The 16094-nt window shown below is 55.9% G+C and overlaps 3 protein-coding genes across 3 annotated transcripts in view; 2 read left to right on the top strand and 1 right to left on the bottom strand.

Annotated features, from left to right (window-relative positions):
* The window catches only part of LOC147646513 (uncharacterized), an 88243-nt gene that overhangs the window by 52074 nt on the left and 20075 nt on the right, over window positions 1-16094 (top strand). The window lies entirely within an intron of this gene.
* LOC147646517 (serine/threonine-protein kinase pim-1-like) lies at window positions 3696-6320 on the top strand. Its single transcript, XM_086873356.1, has 3 exons — window positions 3696-4698; window positions 4899-5835; window positions 6134-6320. The coding sequence occupies exons 2-3, from the start codon at window positions 4935-4937 to the stop codon at window positions 6235-6237; spliced, it is 1005 nt and encodes a 334-aa protein (XP_086729482.1). The 5' UTR covers window positions 3696-4698; window positions 4899-4934; the 3' UTR covers window positions 6238-6320.
* LOC147646518 (uncharacterized) lies at window positions 7094-15097 on the bottom strand. The gene is made up of 14 exons (XM_086873340.1): window positions 14877-15097; window positions 14449-14520; window positions 13602-13709; window positions 12876-12947; window positions 12461-12532; window positions 12187-12258; window positions 11998-12099; window positions 11438-11551; window positions 11082-11153; window positions 10922-10993; window positions 10736-10834; window positions 10235-10315; window positions 9445-9607; window positions 7094-8914 (listed from the first exon to the last, which is right to left on the bottom strand). Exons 1-14 carry the CDS (start codon window positions 14971-14973, stop codon window positions 8866-8868), a joined length of 1245 nt encoding a protein of 414 aa, XP_086729466.1. The 5' UTR covers window positions 14974-15097; the 3' UTR covers window positions 7094-8865.

A 16094-nucleotide genomic window follows, 5' to 3' on the forward strand; every position in this document is an offset into this window, starting at 1 on the left:
CCCGTGCCACAGGGCAGCCGGCAGCCGGCTGAATGCCGCACCCCACGGCCCAGGAGGGAATGGGGCTGTGCAGTGCCTGGCACTGGGAGCAGGGCCCGCGCTCTGGGCTCACCGGCAAACTGTGCAAAGGCCCACTCCTGGAGGAAGGTGCCGCAACCGAAGTCAATCAGCTTCATGTCGCCAGTCCCTGGGTTGATGAGGAGGTTCTCTGGCTTGATGTCCCGGTGCAGGACGCCGCAAGCCGTGCAGTGCCATACGGCCTCTCTTAGGGATGGAGGCTGTCAGAGATAGCGGAGGCTCCTGGCACCATGGACGTTCTCTGACCGCCTGAGCTTCTTGCACTGATGGCGGGTCTTCTCTGCTGTGCCATCCTTGCAAGGCTTGAGGCTCTCCCACGGATGGCCAGTCTTGCTGAGGGCAGCCTCCACAAGGGATGGTGGCTTCTGGAGAAGCTGGGCGAGCCACAGCAGGGCAGGTGGCCTCACCTCATCAGCTTCTCCAGTTCTTTCCACAACGCCTGCCACATCCCAAAGTAGAACGGCACAGATGTCCCATTGCGTGCCCAGTGCCGGATCATCACTTCCTGCAGCTCTTGGGCCACTGCCATGCAGGGACTGCAGCTGCTGGAGCTCTCCAGAGGGCTTGCGGGAGCACCTGGCCGCTGGCGAGGGGTGGCCCGAGGCCTGGAGAACCTGGGAGCCTCAGGGGCTGCTCGGTTCCTCCATGGGCCTCTGGGCCTAACCCTGGGGCGCTTCCTCGTCTGCCGCCTCCATGGTTGCCAGTGGCCACCGGCCCAGCAGACAGCCAGAGCGGCCAGCAGGAGGACAAGGGCAGCCATCAGGACGCCACCGTCACCCATGGCTACGGCACGTCCCATGGCGACTGCACTGGCAGCTGCGGGGGCTGGCCCGGTTTATATAGGGCTGGAGCGGTGATGTCACAGTGCTGTGGGCAGGACAGCTGTGTGACATCACGGCCCTGCATCACACCAGAGCTTAACCCCTTTGTGACATCACGGCCCTGCGTCACCCCAGCCCTCACCAGTTCCACGGGAGCGAGGAAGGGGCTCCCTGTGGGCACTCGAGCACCCTCTGGAGCAGAGGAGAAGGAAGATTCTTGTCTAAATAGGACACGGGGATGAGGAGGGGTACCGTGATGATGTCACCTCCTTGCTGGCTGAGCATGGGACATGGATTGTCCAGTCGGGGATTGCAAAGTCCATGGACAGGACAAGCCCTGCTCAGCAACAGGGAAACCATCGGTGTGCTGTCCAGTACATTCCCATGCTGAATCCGAACTTGGATTCAAATCTAATTCTGTGCCTCTTTCTGGGAATTAAATGGATCCTATCCCATTGAAAACCAGTACCTTTAAAACTTTAGGTTTCTCTGACTTCAGGGAATTGAGGTGCAAATAAAATGAAAGGGTATGATGGAGTTTGTGTCCACCTAAAATTAACACTTTAATGAGAAATAAAATAAGCACAATGCCCATAAACCGTGTGCAGTATAGGGACAAACTGCAAAGACCAGGACTAGGGGCAGACACAAAAATATATAGGGTAGGTCTGAGGGCAGAGTCTGAGGGCATGGGTCCAACCACAAACTGGGGTTAGAAATATGCAAAATACTGCAACAAATAACAACCAATCAGGGGAGAGAACGAGGAACATTCTAGAAACATAACCTTGTAAGGGGTGAGTCGATTAACATATTAACTGCCATAAGCCCTTTCTCTTTGCCATAACTTAAACAAATGCTTCCCAAGGCTTGAACTTAATCCCTCTTTGTTTTCTGGGTGAAATTCAGCTGGCTTGGATCCCCAGCGAGGCACATTCCCTTATCACATTAGTCTGTTCTTCGCCCAACACTCCCTGTCCCCGTTCGTTTCACACTGGGATTTCTGCTCCAGAAGGATTCTCTGAGGGACACAATTAAAAGTCTCTCATGGAATGGGCAGATCCAGATTTAACAAGTGGGAAAGAGTTTAACCCCACTATCTGTTTAACTGGTCCCGAGGGTGGAGACCTGAAGGAAACTCATGACTGGATTCAGGTCATAGATCTGCAGATGCCAAGGAGATATTAAATTATCCTCCTTGGAATTAAAGCTGGGAATTTTTCTTTCTCTGGAGCAGTAAATTAGGATGTTGATGGGCCCCCCTTCTCTGCTCGCTCTGACCCTCCTGCCCCAGCCTCGTGTGGTTCCATTCACGTTCCTCCTGTCAGGGACACTCTCCACACAGATCATGGCTCGGATTCCTTGGATCCTCAGCAGTGTTTTTCCTTGGATTTTAGCCAGGGCTGTCCCTGGTTTTGGGGCAGGCTGGAGCGTGTGGAGCTTTCTGCAGCCACCGTTAGGGGTGTGTGTCTCCCTTTTCCCCAGCAATTTCCCTCTGTCTTCCCATTACCGACGTTTCTCCTCTCCACCTCTTCCAGCTCCATGCCATGTTGACAGGAGCTCAGAAAGAGCAGGAAAACAGAAACAAGCTCCACAGTGAATTCCTGGAAGAAAATCCATCGATGGCAGGGAGGCTGCTGTGGCTCCTTCCTGAAAATCGGGGCTGTTGGGAGCACGGCACAGGGTGTCCCAGGACTTAGAGCTGGACACTGAACCCTCCTGGATCTCCTTGGCACCCGTCCCAGGCAGGGATGGTCCTGGATATCCTCCTGGATCTGCCCCAGGACGGTCCCTGCTCCCTGGGGTGGGATGGGACGGGAAGAGGACAAGGAATGAAGGTCAGGAGAAGAATACAGAGATGCTTCTTGCCACTTCAGCAAGAAATTTGGTGCACTGAAATGTCAGCTGGAGACAAAGGTGGCCAAAAATGTGAGGCACAATAAAAACTGACTTGTTAATACATTAAAAAAAGAAATTATAGAAATTACATCGTCCCCTTCCAGGATGTAGATGGTCACCTGACAAACATGGACACAGACACAGTGCAGGTTTTCTAATGCATTTATTGCCTCTGTCTTCAACACTCACCCCTCCCTTCCCAGAGGAAAACATGCATTGTACCAAGGGACACTGCACAGTCCTTGAAGAGGGCAAGCCCTGCTCAGCAGAAACCAAACCACCCCAGACCAAACCACAGCATTTCCCATCTTGAATCCAAACCCAGCACGTGCCAGCTATTGGGAAGAGAGGAACCACATGGCAGTCAAAACCAGAGCAGTGGGACAAGCATGAGCGCTCTTTGGAATATCCGGATTTATTTAGAGCGGAGGCTCTGCAGAAGTTGGTGAGCTGCTATGAGAAAACTTTTGCAGTCCTCGCCAGCCATTTCAGGAGAGCTCCCCAGAGACAGAGGAACTTCTCCTCCCTTTGTCTCTGGGGGATCTTCTCCAGCACAGAGTAGTGGTTGTTTGAAGTTGGTGCTGCTGCAGCGTCCTGGGAGCCGGGGCTTGACACAGGTGGCAGCAGCACTCTTCCTGATGTGCTGCCACTTGCTCCAGGGAAGGAATCATTGCAAGGGGCTGAGCTCCGGTTCTGATTTCCAGGCTTTTCCAGGCCATGTTCATCTTCAGGGATGAGCCAGGGCTGTGATCCCTGAATTGGGTGGGGCTGTGATGTCACAAAGGGGTTAAGCTCTGGTGTGATGCAGGGACGTGATGTCACACAGCTGTCCTGGCCACAGCACTGTGACATCACCACGCCAGCCCTATATAAACCGGGCCAGCCCCTGCAGCTGCCAGTGCAGTCGCCATGGGACGTGCCGTAGCCATGGGTGACGGTGGCGTCCTGATGGCTGCCCTTGTCCTGCTGCTGGCCGCTGTGGCTGTCTGCTGGGCCGGTGGCCACTGGAAACCATGGAGGCGGCAGACGAGGAAGCGCCCCAGGGTTAGGCCCAGAGGCCCATGGAGGAACCGAGCAGCCCCTGAGGCTCCCAGGTTCTCCAGGCCTCGGGCCACCCCTCGCCGGCGGCCAGGTGCTCCCGCAAGCCCTCTGGAGAGCTCCAGCAGCTGCAGTCCCTGCATGGCAGTGGCCCAAGAGCTGCAGGAAGTGATGATCCGGCACTGGGCACGCAATGGGACATCTGTGCCGTTCTACTTTGGGATGTGGCAGGCGTTGTGGAAAGAACTGGAGAAGCTGATGAGGTGAGGCCACCTGCCCTGCTGTGGCTCGCCCAGCTTCTCCAGAAGCCGCCATCCCTTCAGGAGGCTGCTCCCAGCAAGATTGGACATCGGTGGGAGAGCCTCAAGCCTTGCAAGGATGGCACAGCAGAGAAGACCTGCCATCCGTGCAAGGAGCTCAGGCTGTCAGAGAACGTCCATGGTACCAGGAGCCTCCGCTATCTCTGACAGCCTCCATCCCTCAGAGAGGCTCAGACAGACCTGTCAGCCTGCAGAAGGTGCAGAGCCCAGGGACAGGTCTCCCAGCTTCTTTGGACCCTTGGACTTCAACAACATGGGCGCATCCCTGAGCACTGACATGGCCAGGGAAAGCCCCCAGGTCCAAGTGGGAGCCCAGCCTGATCCAGGGGAGCCATCTCAGGAGCAGGTGGAGGAGCAGCAAGTGTCCTGGAGCCAGCAGCTGCCGGACCACAGCTCCCAGGTGACGGTGCTGGACGTGCCAGCTGGCAACAGCCCGTGCCTGGTGGAGGAGACAATTCCTGAGGGACCAGGGAGTTTCCCCCATCTCCAGGAAGCTGCTCCCATACAGCCACCGACTACCAACAAGGCTTCTGTACCGGCAGGTGAGACCTGAGGAGCTGTCTGAGGCTCCCATGGGGCTCTGGAGGGATATTCATAGGCCAGGCCAGGGCCTCTGAGAGCAGCCTAGAAGCAGGTCAGAGCAAGGTGGCTGGCGCTGGCTGTGGCCGCTGCACTGGCGGGCACTCGGGGGGTTCCTGGCAGCATCAGGCCCTGTGATGGAGGCATTGTCTCCTCCTCACAGCCCGACGGCACCTGTGTTCCACTGGAGATCCTGCTGATGGAAAAGGTGGGCTTTGGCTGCCGCAGAATCATCCAGCTCCTTGACTGGTTCCAAGTGCCTGACAGCTTTGTGCTGGTGATGGAGCATCCGGAGCAATCTTGGGATCTCTTGCACATCCTGCTGGAGCAAGAGTTCCTGAGCGAGGAGGCAGCGCGCTGGCTTTTCTGGCAGGTGCTGGAGGCCGTGTGGCACTGCACCACCTGCGGTGTCCTGCACCGGGACATCAAACCAGAGAACCTCCTCGTCAACCTAGAGACTGGCGACATGAAGCTGATCAACTTCGGTAGCGGCACCTTCCTCCAGGAGCGGGCCTTCACACAGTTTGCCAGTGAGCCCAGAGCGCGGGCCCTGCTCCCAGTGCCAGGCACTGCACAGCCCCATTCCCTCCTGGGCCGCGTGGTGAGGCATTCAGCCGGCTGCCGGCTGCCCTGTGGCATGGGGCAGCTGCTGTGCCCCAGGAGCCGGCTGCCAGCCCTGCCGACAGAAAGGGGCTGCAAAAGCCGGGCCCTGGGTCCTCGGCTTGGCAGGCTTTGGGCTGCTCCGCTGGCGTTCTCAGCCTTGCAGAATGGTTTCTTGGCTTTGGCCCATTGTCAGGGGGAGGCAGGCAGGCCTTGGGGGGAAGTTGTGGCCATGGCTGCAGCCCCTGCCTCTGGCAGGAGGCTGGCACCAGGCTCTGGAAGGCAGCAGCCTGCGCCTGAGCAGCGCCGCCCGTCTCCCCTAGGAACACGCACGTACTGCCCGCCCGAGTGGATCGGCCTGCGCTGCTACCACGGCGATGGGGCGACCGTCTGGTCCCTGGGCGTGCTGCTGTTGGAGATGGTGTGCGGGTTCCTGCCCTTCGAGAACGAGCGTGACATCGTGTTGGGGCAGCTCTTCTTCCCGCAGGAGGTCTCTCCAGGTTGGTACGCGGCCTGAAGAAGGCAGGCTTTGGCAGGTGGCACCGCGCAGCCCAGCCCGGCCCTCCCGCAGCTGCGCGGGACGTCCATGTGCCCTCAAGGGCCGGCTGCAGCAGGTGGCCCGTGGCAGGCTGGGTGTGGCACGCTTGGCTGAAGGAGGGGACGCTTGTCCTGCCGTGCCGCTCTCCCGCCAAGGGCAGCTCTCAGCACACGCAGCGTGGCCCGGCTTCTGCAGGCGCCGGGAGCAGCTGGGCAGGAGCCTTCTGCAAGTGAGCGCCGCTTTCTGCCTTCTCTCCCCAGAGTGCCAACATCTGATCCACTGGTGTTTGTCCAAGCACCCCATGGACCAGCCAGTGCTGGAGCAGATCTTCTACCACCCTTGGGTGTTGGGCGGGCATTTCTGATGCCTTGGCGCAGCCTCTGCAGCACCCAGTTCCCGTGTCCCACGCAGGACTGAGGGCCCAGGAAATAAAACAACCCAAAACCCACTGCGGGCCTGGAAGTTTTGTCCTGGTTAGCAACTTCAGCTAAGGGAACCTCTTAGCAAAAGGGGTAATCAGAGCGTTCCCCTCAGACTTTGTCAAGCTTTTGGTGCCTTTCCTCCAGGTTGTCCCTCAAAATCAGAGGGGGGTGGAGCCTGCACCAGTCCCCCCAAATCGGTGGGAGACAGAGACTTCTCCCAGGCCCCTCAAAAGTGGAGGAGGATGGAGACTATCCCCAGGCCCCCCAAAATGAAGGGAGATAAATACCGGCCCCCCCCAAACTAAGAGATGGATGTAGCCCAGAGCATCCCCCAAGTCAGAGGGGGAAGAGGAGACTGCCAGCCCCCCCAAAGAGGAGGGGAATTGTGCCTGTGCCAGCCCCACAAATTGCAAGGGGACAGAGAACACCCCTGGCCTGGAAAAGGACAAAGAGCAGCCGGGGGTTGCCAGGATGGTGACAACACTGGCACCCCCCAAATCAGAGAGGGACAAAGATCCCGCACAGGCTTCCCAGAAGCAGAAAGGGGGCAGCAAATATCCCCTGTTCCCCTAAGTTGGAGGGGCACAGGCACAAAAGGCCCCACAAAAAGAGCATGAGGAACCAAGAGCACTGCTGGCCCCACAAGGGTAAGGAGGATGGAGAATCTCCCCATCTGTCTTTGTTTTGGAAGACAGGTGTCTGCTAGGGAGGGCAGGGGCCTCCCCTGGAATGAAAACTTAGACCCCCTCCCTCTGAATTATTATAATTCTGAAATCAAGGGGCTTTCAGGAAGAGATCTGAGGATAGGAATGACAGTTATTTATTAGTATTTATAACCAGGCAAACAAACAACAATAACTTCAGCATTAACAAGAAAACAGAAACAGGGACCCCGTGACAGCTTTCTCGGCTGAGACGGGATGGAGGAGAGGCTTTGTTTCACAAACCCCCTCGGGCGGGCAGTCCCGGTGCTCCTGCAGGGCTCTGAGGAACACTCAGCTGGAACAGCAGGGATGAGCTGAGATCCTGGGCCTGTGGCTGAGGTGGATCAGCAGCTCCGCGGCGGTGCCTGGCACTGCCACACGTCCCGGCAGGACAGGAGGTGTGAGGTCACCAACAAAGAGGGGAGAAGGAGAAGCAGCAGCAGCTCCGTGTGAGTGATGGTGAAATTCTCTTGTGCCCACCGCAGCATCTCTGCACCCAAAGTGTCCTTCTCCGAAGCTGAAGAAAGCCCCCCAAACTGTCGCCATCCTCCTTTTTCCTGCCCCCTTCCAACCCCCTGGTCCTGGCCAAACTCTTTGTCTTTTGTCAAGCACCCACCAAGTACCCACAGTTAGGTTTTCCCCACAACTAATGGGTAAAAATTCCACAGGCAAGCCAGAACTAAAAAAAAAAAGGGACACCTAACCCCCAACAGTGTGTCTTAATCCCTGTTAGAGTAAATATTATCAATTAAATGCAACTTCCTGTTTAATTGCAGAAGTGGAAAAAATGTTCCAGAATTCTAAAACTACTTTGAAAACTATGTTATTAATATGGAAAAAGGGAAGAAACATTTGGGGATTACTTCCTACTAAAATAATTCTAAATGTTTCAAAAAATTTCTAATTTTTAAAAATAAAAAATAAAGATAACAAGGTGGGTTCCCCAAGCCCGGCTGCTGCCTGCCCAGCCAAGGCTGTGGCCAGCCAAGCAGCTGTGCCAGGGCTGCTGGTACCAGCCAGACCCCAGAGCAGAAGCCCAAAGGTGTTGCTCAAGCTCTGCCTTGGCAGGAGGGTCCTGCCTTCAGTCCTGTCCAGACACCAGGGCCAGCACTTTCAGGGACAGAGGGTCCTGTTCTGGGTGGTGGCCGCACAGCAATAAGCTGATAACTCAGCATTGGCAAGGAAAACAGACACGGGCTTGGAGACTCAGGAAGAGAGGTGCAGTTCTCCCTGACTGAGTGTAGTGATTAACATTCACACTGTTATAAATGCATACCATATTATTGGCTTTTTGCAAATATTATAAAGAATGTTATATGTATAAGATTAGAAAATCTAGCTGTATTAATATGGTTTCCTTTATTTCTGTTATTGATGAAACTTTGAAATAGTGGTATAATACATATATGTTAAGCTTTGGCATAGTATTAAAACAAAAACTACTTTAGTTTGTATAACCCAAAGACTGCAAAAGATAGCTGGAGATGCCCCCTACATTCAGAAACTATCTTATCCAGATGAAGACAGCAGTGACCAGAACTCTGGGGGAGGAATTTATTGCATTTCTGTTATCAGGAAATGTAAATCTCATTGGCGCCAAGAAGATTGATCTATTGGGAAGGGGGCAAGAGAAAACTAAACAGAAGAACACCAAAGATCCTAAAAAGAATGTATGAATATGCATGAAAATTTATGGATATGTAGTAGGATTCTGTTTTTAAGGGACAATCCTTTGTCAGTAAGGTGTGCTCTCTTGGCTGAATGCAGTGACACCCAGCTGTATCTATGTACTCTACATTTCTAGGTCCTAAGTAACTTTTTATTAAACCTTTAAATTCCATAAGAAAAATACGTGAACCTCATTTTTCACAACACTGAGCTGTTTGGCCGGACATCTGGAGGTGCAGAGGCGCTCCTGTAGAGAAAGAAAGTGGCTGAGGCCCCCAGCTGCCGCTGGCACACAGGGACCCTCCTGCACAGCAGGGCCCAGAGCTGCCAAGGCTCCCCAGCACGGCTGCAGCTGCTGGCACAGCTTGGCCCAGCTGGACAGCTGCCCCTCAAGGCCCTGGAGAGCAGGGGATGGCTCTGGGCAGGGTCCCTGGCCAGGAGCAGGCCCCAGAGCACCTCTGCCTGTCAAGGACAGTCTTGTCCCCGCTCTTTCTCCTGCCCACCTTGCTTTGCCTCTGCCCGCTGCTCCTGGGGCTGCTCTTGGCCAGGCAGCCTCAGTGGGAGCCAGCACTGGCTGCAGCCCCAGCGGGCTCCCCAGGACAAGGCCCAGCAATTAAGAGGCCAATGGAAGCCCTGGGCAGCAGCAGAACTCTCAGCAGAGTGTTTTGGACAACCAAGGACTAGCCACAAGTCCACAGCAGCTTCACTGGGAATGTTTCTATTCTACAATAACTTTCAAAAGAAGCTGTTTGAGGGAAAGATGAACGAAACACTCACCGTTTTCTCTTGCAGGCATACCAGATTCCAACACCGCATAAAACGAAGAAATGCACCAAACAAAGCAGGCCTGCCATTAATTCTAGCCAACAGCGTGTTCCCTGACAGAAACCTCTTCTGATGCCCTTCTGGGAATTGGGAACACGTGTTGTGCTGGCTGCATCTGTGGGAGCAATGGGCAGCGTGAGGCCTGTGCTGTGATCCACTGCTGAGCTGGCAGCATGGTGGGTATGTCCAGGATGTTCTGTTCCCCCAAAGCTGAGGCCTGCAGGCACCTTGCTGTCCCTTGGCACAGGCTGTGACACCCAACAAAGCCCAGAAGGCCAGGAGCAGAGCCCGGGGACAGCGCAGCTTCTTGGGCAGTGGCTCCTTCCAGGGACATGGGCCAAACCCATCCCTGAGCAGCCACTGACACCCCTGACCCTCCCTGCTCCGTGACAGCTCCCCCAGCCCAAGGGGACAGAGCCAGGCCCTCTCAGGGGCCAGTGCAGCCCCTGCCAAGTTGGGAGCCAGGGCTGGCTGTGGCCCTGGGATCGCAGCAGGGCTCCTGCTCAGGGCTGCTCCTGTGCCTTGGGCCTCAAGATGCTTAGGGCCAGCTCCAGGAGCAGCTGCAGTGGGATGGACATTGGTGCAGGAATCCCGATTCCCAGGGGCTGGGAATGAGCTCCAGAGGCCTGGAAGCCGAGGTGCCTCCAGCTCTGGCTGCTGCTCAGCCATGCAAGGAGAGGCCCTGTGGGAAGAGCTGCTGGCACACAGCCCCACGGAGGGCTGAGCCCAGCACAGCAATTACCTCCTGTGCCTGGGCCCGTGCCTGCAATTGCCTCCCTTCGTTCAGGAAATGCCGCCTTCCATAGAGCCTCTCTGTCCATCCCTTGAGAAAGGAAGAGGCACAGCTGGATCAGATGGAACCATCACATAGCAGGGAAGCGGCCTCTTCAGGAGGCAGTGCTTGTCAAAGACATGGAAGAGGATCAGGAAAAGGCCCAGGCTCTCTCTTGTCCAAACCACCTCTCCTGATCTGCTCAGAGATCAGGAAGTTGCAGAGGATCTCAAGGTGTGCATGGCCCATGGTGCAGTTTGGGCAGCCTGCCTGCTGATGCCAAATGCCTTCCTGCAGAGGCTGGGGAGAAACTGCATCCAGGCCAGGCTGGGAAACAGCCCTGCAGGGCTTGAAAGCAGCAGCAGGGCAGCGAGGCTTCCATGGATCCCTTCCCATGGTGCAGGGCATGGCATGTCCAGAAAAAAACCCTGACTACTGAGTCTCAGGAAAGGCTGAGGGAAATGTACCCACCACGCCCTTTGAGCAGTTCCTTCTCTATTTCTTTCAGGATATGGTGTGACTCAAGCGGTTCTTTCTGTCCTGTGGCTCTGTTCTTCCCTCTCGGAGGACCTTAACAAAAAATAGTTCCATTTCCCAGGAATGGATCCCAGAAAAGCAATGCTCAGCCTGTGGGTACGGCAGGGACACACCACTCACCCCTGCGATGGGAGCCGGGCTTGTGGGCAGTGATCAGCAAAGGAGCTGGGAAAGTCCTCCCTGCAGACACACCTGTAACTCAACAGCCACAGAAGCTTCTGTCACCTGGTTCCTACCAGGTTGTCAATGATTATTCCTCGATGGGACACTGAGAACATACCTGCAGGAGGCTCCAAGGGCTTCAAAACTTTATCCAGCCAATCTAATGGAGAATCCTTCCTGGGAACCTCATCTGGAAGGGAGCACAGATCAGAACCATTCCATGGTGTGCTGGGATCCCCTTCTGCCTTAGGGAACTGGGCACTGCCAGGGGGTTGGGTAAGACCATGGGAGCCAGATGTCAGTGGACATGGAGAAAGCTGTAGAGGGGCCTGAAATGCTCTGGGCTGGCTCCTGGTCACTCTCAACACTCTTCCCATGCCCTGTGCAACATCCCTCAAGGGTGGGCACTCCCCAGTAGCAGAGATGTACAGCTCAAGCCTCAGCAGGGCTCAGGCCCAGAGGCACAGCAATTACCTCCTGGGACTGTGACTGTGCCTGGCATGGCCTCCCTTCCTGCAGCAGAGGTTGCCCATGAGCCACTGCTTCCTCCGGGAAACGCTGCCTTCAGCACAGCCTCTCCATCCACTTCTGCAGAAAGGGACAGCTGGATCAGATGGCAGCATTCCCCACTGGGGGAGGTGGCATCTTCAGGAGGCAATGCTTCTCAAAGACTTGGTTAAGGACCAGGATATCATATCAACTTTTGGGATTGGCCAGAGCCCTCCTTTCTCCAAACAGCTGCCATTTCTGATCTACCCAGAGACCAGGGAATCCTACAAGACCTCAGGGTGGGCATGGCCTGTGCTGCAGCTTGGGCTCCCTGTCAGCTGATACCAAATGCCTTCCTGCAGAGGCTGGGGAGAAGCTGCAGCCAGGCCAGGCTGGGAAACAGCCCTGCAGGGCATGAAAGCAGCAGCAGGGCAGCGAGGCTGACATGGATCCCTTCCTGCTGTGTTGAGCACTGCATGTCCAGATGTGCAGAGAAAGCCCCTGGCTGCTGAGTCTCAGGAGAAGGCTGAGGGACATGGACCCACCTTGTCCTTCCTGCAGAATTTTCTTCAGCATTTGCCTCATGGGTTTGGATGGCTCATGGGGTTTCATAACTCCTGTAGCTTTGGTATTTCCTCTTGAAGGACCTTAGAGCAAAATAATTCCATTTCCCAGGAATGGATCCCAGAATGCCAATGCTCAGCCTGTGGGGTCAGCAGGGACACACCACTCACCCCTGTGACGGGAGCTGGGCTTGTGTGCAGCAACCAACCCAGGAGCTGGGAGAGTCCTCCCTGCAGACACACCTGTAACTCAACAGCCACAGAAGCTTCTGTCATCTCTTCTGATCTGAACAGGCAGCACTGAGCCTCAGGAGTGGTGAGAGGATCACGCAGGGCGAGGGCACACACGTGCATGGCTCTGTCCTGGCACCTGCAGCGATGCTCTCCTGGCCAAGCCTTGGGCTCTGAGCTGGCAGCTCTCCCAGGGGGAAAGGCCTTCACCTACCCTCACCATCTTCCAGAGCCTCAGTCCTGGGTGTGGGTTGAGAAGCTGCATCACCTGCACCAAGAGGCTTGGCTGCAAAGAAAGGCAGGACATATCAGCTCCCATGGCACTGTAGGAGGATCCTCAGGCTCTCTGGGGCCAGTAAAGGAACTGTGCAAGGCACAGCCCCGGGACACAGCCCTGGGCCCGGCCCCTTCCCTCTCTGATCTTCTCTGTGGCTGCACAGCACACAGGGAAGGAGACACTGGCATTGCACATGGGAAGAAGACTGATGCCTAAATTCACCTTCCTCACACTGACAGTGACCTGTGGGATCCCTCAGGCCTGAGATTATTTTAAGAGATATGGCACATGAGTGAGCTCTTGCCACCTTGTCATTGCTTGTTCTGTCAGTAAAGGGAATAGAAGAACTTGCCTCCAGCATTCTCCAAGATATTCAAAGTATCATTCAGTAGCACTTCCAAATAATTGAGGTTGAGTTCCAAATCTAGAAGGGAGCACAGATCAGAACAGTTTCCATGGTGTGCTGAGATCCCCTTCTACCTTAGGGAACCGGGCAGTGCAAGGGAGTCGCGCTAAGGCTGTGGGTGCCAGATGTCAGTGGACATGGCCACAGCTGCAGAGGGGCCTGGGGGCTCTGGGCTGGCTCCTGGTCACTCTCCACCCTCTTTGCAGGCCCTGTGCAGCATCCCTGGGAGAGGTGGCTGGAGCAGCCCAGGCCCCACTGGGGCCCTCTCTCTGCCACAGCTGAAAGAATTGTAAAAGCAATGGGGAAGAACTACAGCAGGCAGTGCCACAACTGTCCCTCAGGCCCTCCCTCCCTCCTGCCCACGTTCTGCTGGGACAGCTCTCCCATCCCATAGGGATAGAGCCAGGTTCTTTCAGGATACAGTGGAGCCTTGCCCTCCCCCTCTGCCTATTCCCCACCATGGGCACCCCTTTGCAGCTGCTGCCAGGATTTGGGACCTGTCTCCCATGGAGGGACCCCAGCAGGACTGCTCAGTAGCCAAGTGCCCTGAGCCTGCTGGGGATAATTCCACTGGGCTGTGCCGGTCTTGTCCGGGCTGTGTCTGCACTGCCAAGCAGCAGAGATGGCAGCTCAAGCCTCAGCAGGGCTCAGGCCCAGAGGCACAGCAATTACCTCCTGGGACTGTGCCTGGCATGGCCTCCCTTCCTGCAGCAGAGGCTGCCCATGGGCCACTGCTTCCTCTGGGAAACGCTGCCTTCAGCACAGCCTTTGGGTTCATCTCTGGAGAAAGGAAGAGGGATACATGCATCAGGTGGGGCTGTTTGTTCCCCAACATGAAGGTGGCATCTTCAGGAGGCAATAGTTGTCAAAGATATGGATAAGTTTCAGGAAGGCATCCAAACTCTGGAGCCAGGCCAGCCACATCTACCACAAGACTGGGAAATTGCAGGGGATTTCAGGGTGTGCATGGCCCGTGCTGCAGTTTGGACACCCTGACAGCTGATGCCAAATGCCTTCCTGCAGAGGCTGGGGAGAAGCTGCATCCAGGCCAGGCTGGGAAACAGCCCTGCAGGCTGTGAAAGCAGCAGAGGGGCAGCAAGGCTGCCATGGATCCCTTCCTGCTGTGCCGGGCACAGCGTGTCCAGATGTGCAGAGAAAGCCCCCGGCTGCTGAGTCTCAGGAGAAGGCTGAGGGACATGGACCCACCACGGCGTCTCTCCAGATCACTCAACATCTTGTGTCCTGTAGGTTTGTTCCTCCCTCTAGGAGGATCTTAACAGAAAGTATTTCCATTTCAGATGAATGGATCCCACAGAACCAGGGCTCAGCCTGTGGGATCAGCAGGGACACACCACTCACCCCTGCGATGGGAGCTGGGCTTGCGTGCAGCAACCAGAAAAGGAGTTTGAAATGTCCTCGCTGCAGACACACCTGTAACTCAACAGCCACAGCAGCTTCTGTCACATGCTTCCTGCCAGGGTGTCAGTGTTTATTCCTTGTTGGGACAGTGAGAACATACCTGCATGGGGCTCCAGAGGGAGAAAATCTTCATGAAGCCAAGCTGCTGAAGAAGCCTTCCTACCACCCTCATCTGGAAGGAAGCACAGATCAGAACCATTCCATGGTGTACTGGGATCCCATTCTGTTTTAGGGAACTGGGCGCTGCAAGGGGGTCAGGTAAGGCTGTCGGAGCCAGATGTCAATGGACATGGCCAAAGCTGCAGAGGGGCCTGGGGAGCTCTGGGCTGGCTCTGGTCACTCTCCACCCTCTTTGCAGGCCCTGTGCAACATCCCTGGAGGGGCAGTTGGACCAGCCCAGGGCCCCTGAGGCCTCTCTCCCTCCCACAGAGAATATCCTCCCTAAAGCCCTGGGGAAAACCATCCCCAACACTTCCCAGGGAGAAGGGAGCACTGTCCCGGGAAAGGGGACCGAGGCCGCTGGCTCACCTGCTCGCCCTGCTCGCCATGGAGCAGCCTGGGCAGCCCTGTCAGGCAGTGCCACTGCCAGGAGGAGCAGGAGGAGGAGGTGCAGAGCAAAGGCCATGGTGCCTTGCCCACTGCCAGTCCTGCAGCTCTTGCTGCCACCACTGTCCTGACACCGCTGTCCCAATGTCAGCACCGCTGCTGCCGCCGCCGCTGCTGCCACAACAGTCGTGGTCAAGGACTGACTGCTCGGTCCTTGTGGTGCTGGGCAACCACGGGGCTCTGGGACCTCTGTGACCTCAGAGCCTGCTGTCACCTCAGCCTGCTGTCACCCCAGAGCCTTCTGTGACCTCATGGCCTTAAGTGTCCGCCCCAAGTGTACTCCCATCTGTACTAGAGGACTGCTCTGACTGTGAATCTTTGACTTCATCAAAGGGTCATTGCTAAACAAAACCTTGGTTTTGCCTGCTGACATTGCTGGACAGGCAGTGTCCCAGGAGATGCTCTTGATGGTTGCCTCTTTTCCTGGGCATGGCACTGGAGGAGGTCCAGGCCCAGGTGATGCCACTGAAGGAAATGTGCCCTCAGCCCAGGGATGCTCAACACAGACTCCCCCAGCCCCTCGGGGCCCTGCCTCTGGTCACAGCAGCCCCTGCCTGGCTCCTGCCTGCCCATACCAGGGTCAGCCCTGCCTGCTCCTGGACATGGAGCTCAGCCAGGGCTGGTGCTGTGTGGGCTTTGCTGGTGGTACCAGCCAGACACTGGGGTGAGAGCTCCATGTCTTTATTGGAACAGAAGAGCTGTGCTGGGCCCTGCCCTGGCAGGAGGGACCCACCTTCAGTCCAGGCCACAGAGCAGGGCGGGTCCCTTCAGGGACACAGGGCCTTGCTTTGGGTGGTGGCAGCATCTGCACAGCAGCAAGCTGGTAATGCAGTGTCGTGGTTTTAAACCAGTAACTAACAAAAAAATGACTTCTTTTTTGCTGTGAGATATGGATTAGAACAAGAGCAAAACAGGCTTAAAACTTAAAAGGAATAAAGAAAGATTATTGACAAAATATAAGAATAAGAACACCAGAATAAACTTCCAGAAAACTCTTTTTATCCCCTACTACCCACCATTCTTTTGTTCACATGACAACACGGAGAACAAAGAACCTTGGAACTTTGGTGTCCAGAACAGTCCCTATTCTCGCTAGAGTCTTCTAATCAGTCTTTGTAGAGGAACAGAAGTCTCTTTCTG

This window comes from Cyanistes caeruleus, unplaced genomic scaffold, assembly GCF_971803275.1.
Source record: "Cyanistes caeruleus unplaced genomic scaffold, bCyaCae1.hap1.1 HAP1_SCAFFOLD_94, whole genome shotgun sequence".
In the NCBI taxonomy this organism is placed as follows: domain Eukaryota; kingdom Metazoa; phylum Chordata; class Aves; order Passeriformes; family Paridae; genus Cyanistes; species Cyanistes caeruleus.

Coding starts and splice junctions, on each gene's coding strand:
- LOC147646518 (XM_086873340.1), bottom strand. CDS start 14,973: ATGGCCTTTGCTCTGCACCTCCTCCTCCTGCTCCTCCTGGCAGTGGCA. Junction 12,948..13,601: donor GCCAGGCACAGTCCCAGGAG/GTAATTGCTGTG, acceptor GCTCCCTTCTAG/ATTTGGAACTCAACCTCAAT. Junction 10,994..11,081: donor GCCCTTGGAGCCTCCTGCAG/GTATGTTCTCAG, acceptor GTTGAGTTACAG/GTGTGTCTGCAGGGAGGACT.
- LOC147646517 (XM_086873356.1), top strand. CDS start 4,935: ATGGAAAAGGTGGGCTTTGGCTGCCGCAGAATCATCCAGCTCCTTGAC. Junction 5,836..6,133: donor CCCGCAGGAGGTCTCTCCAG/GTTGGTACGCGG, acceptor TTCTCTCCCCAG/AGTGCCAACATCTGATCCAC.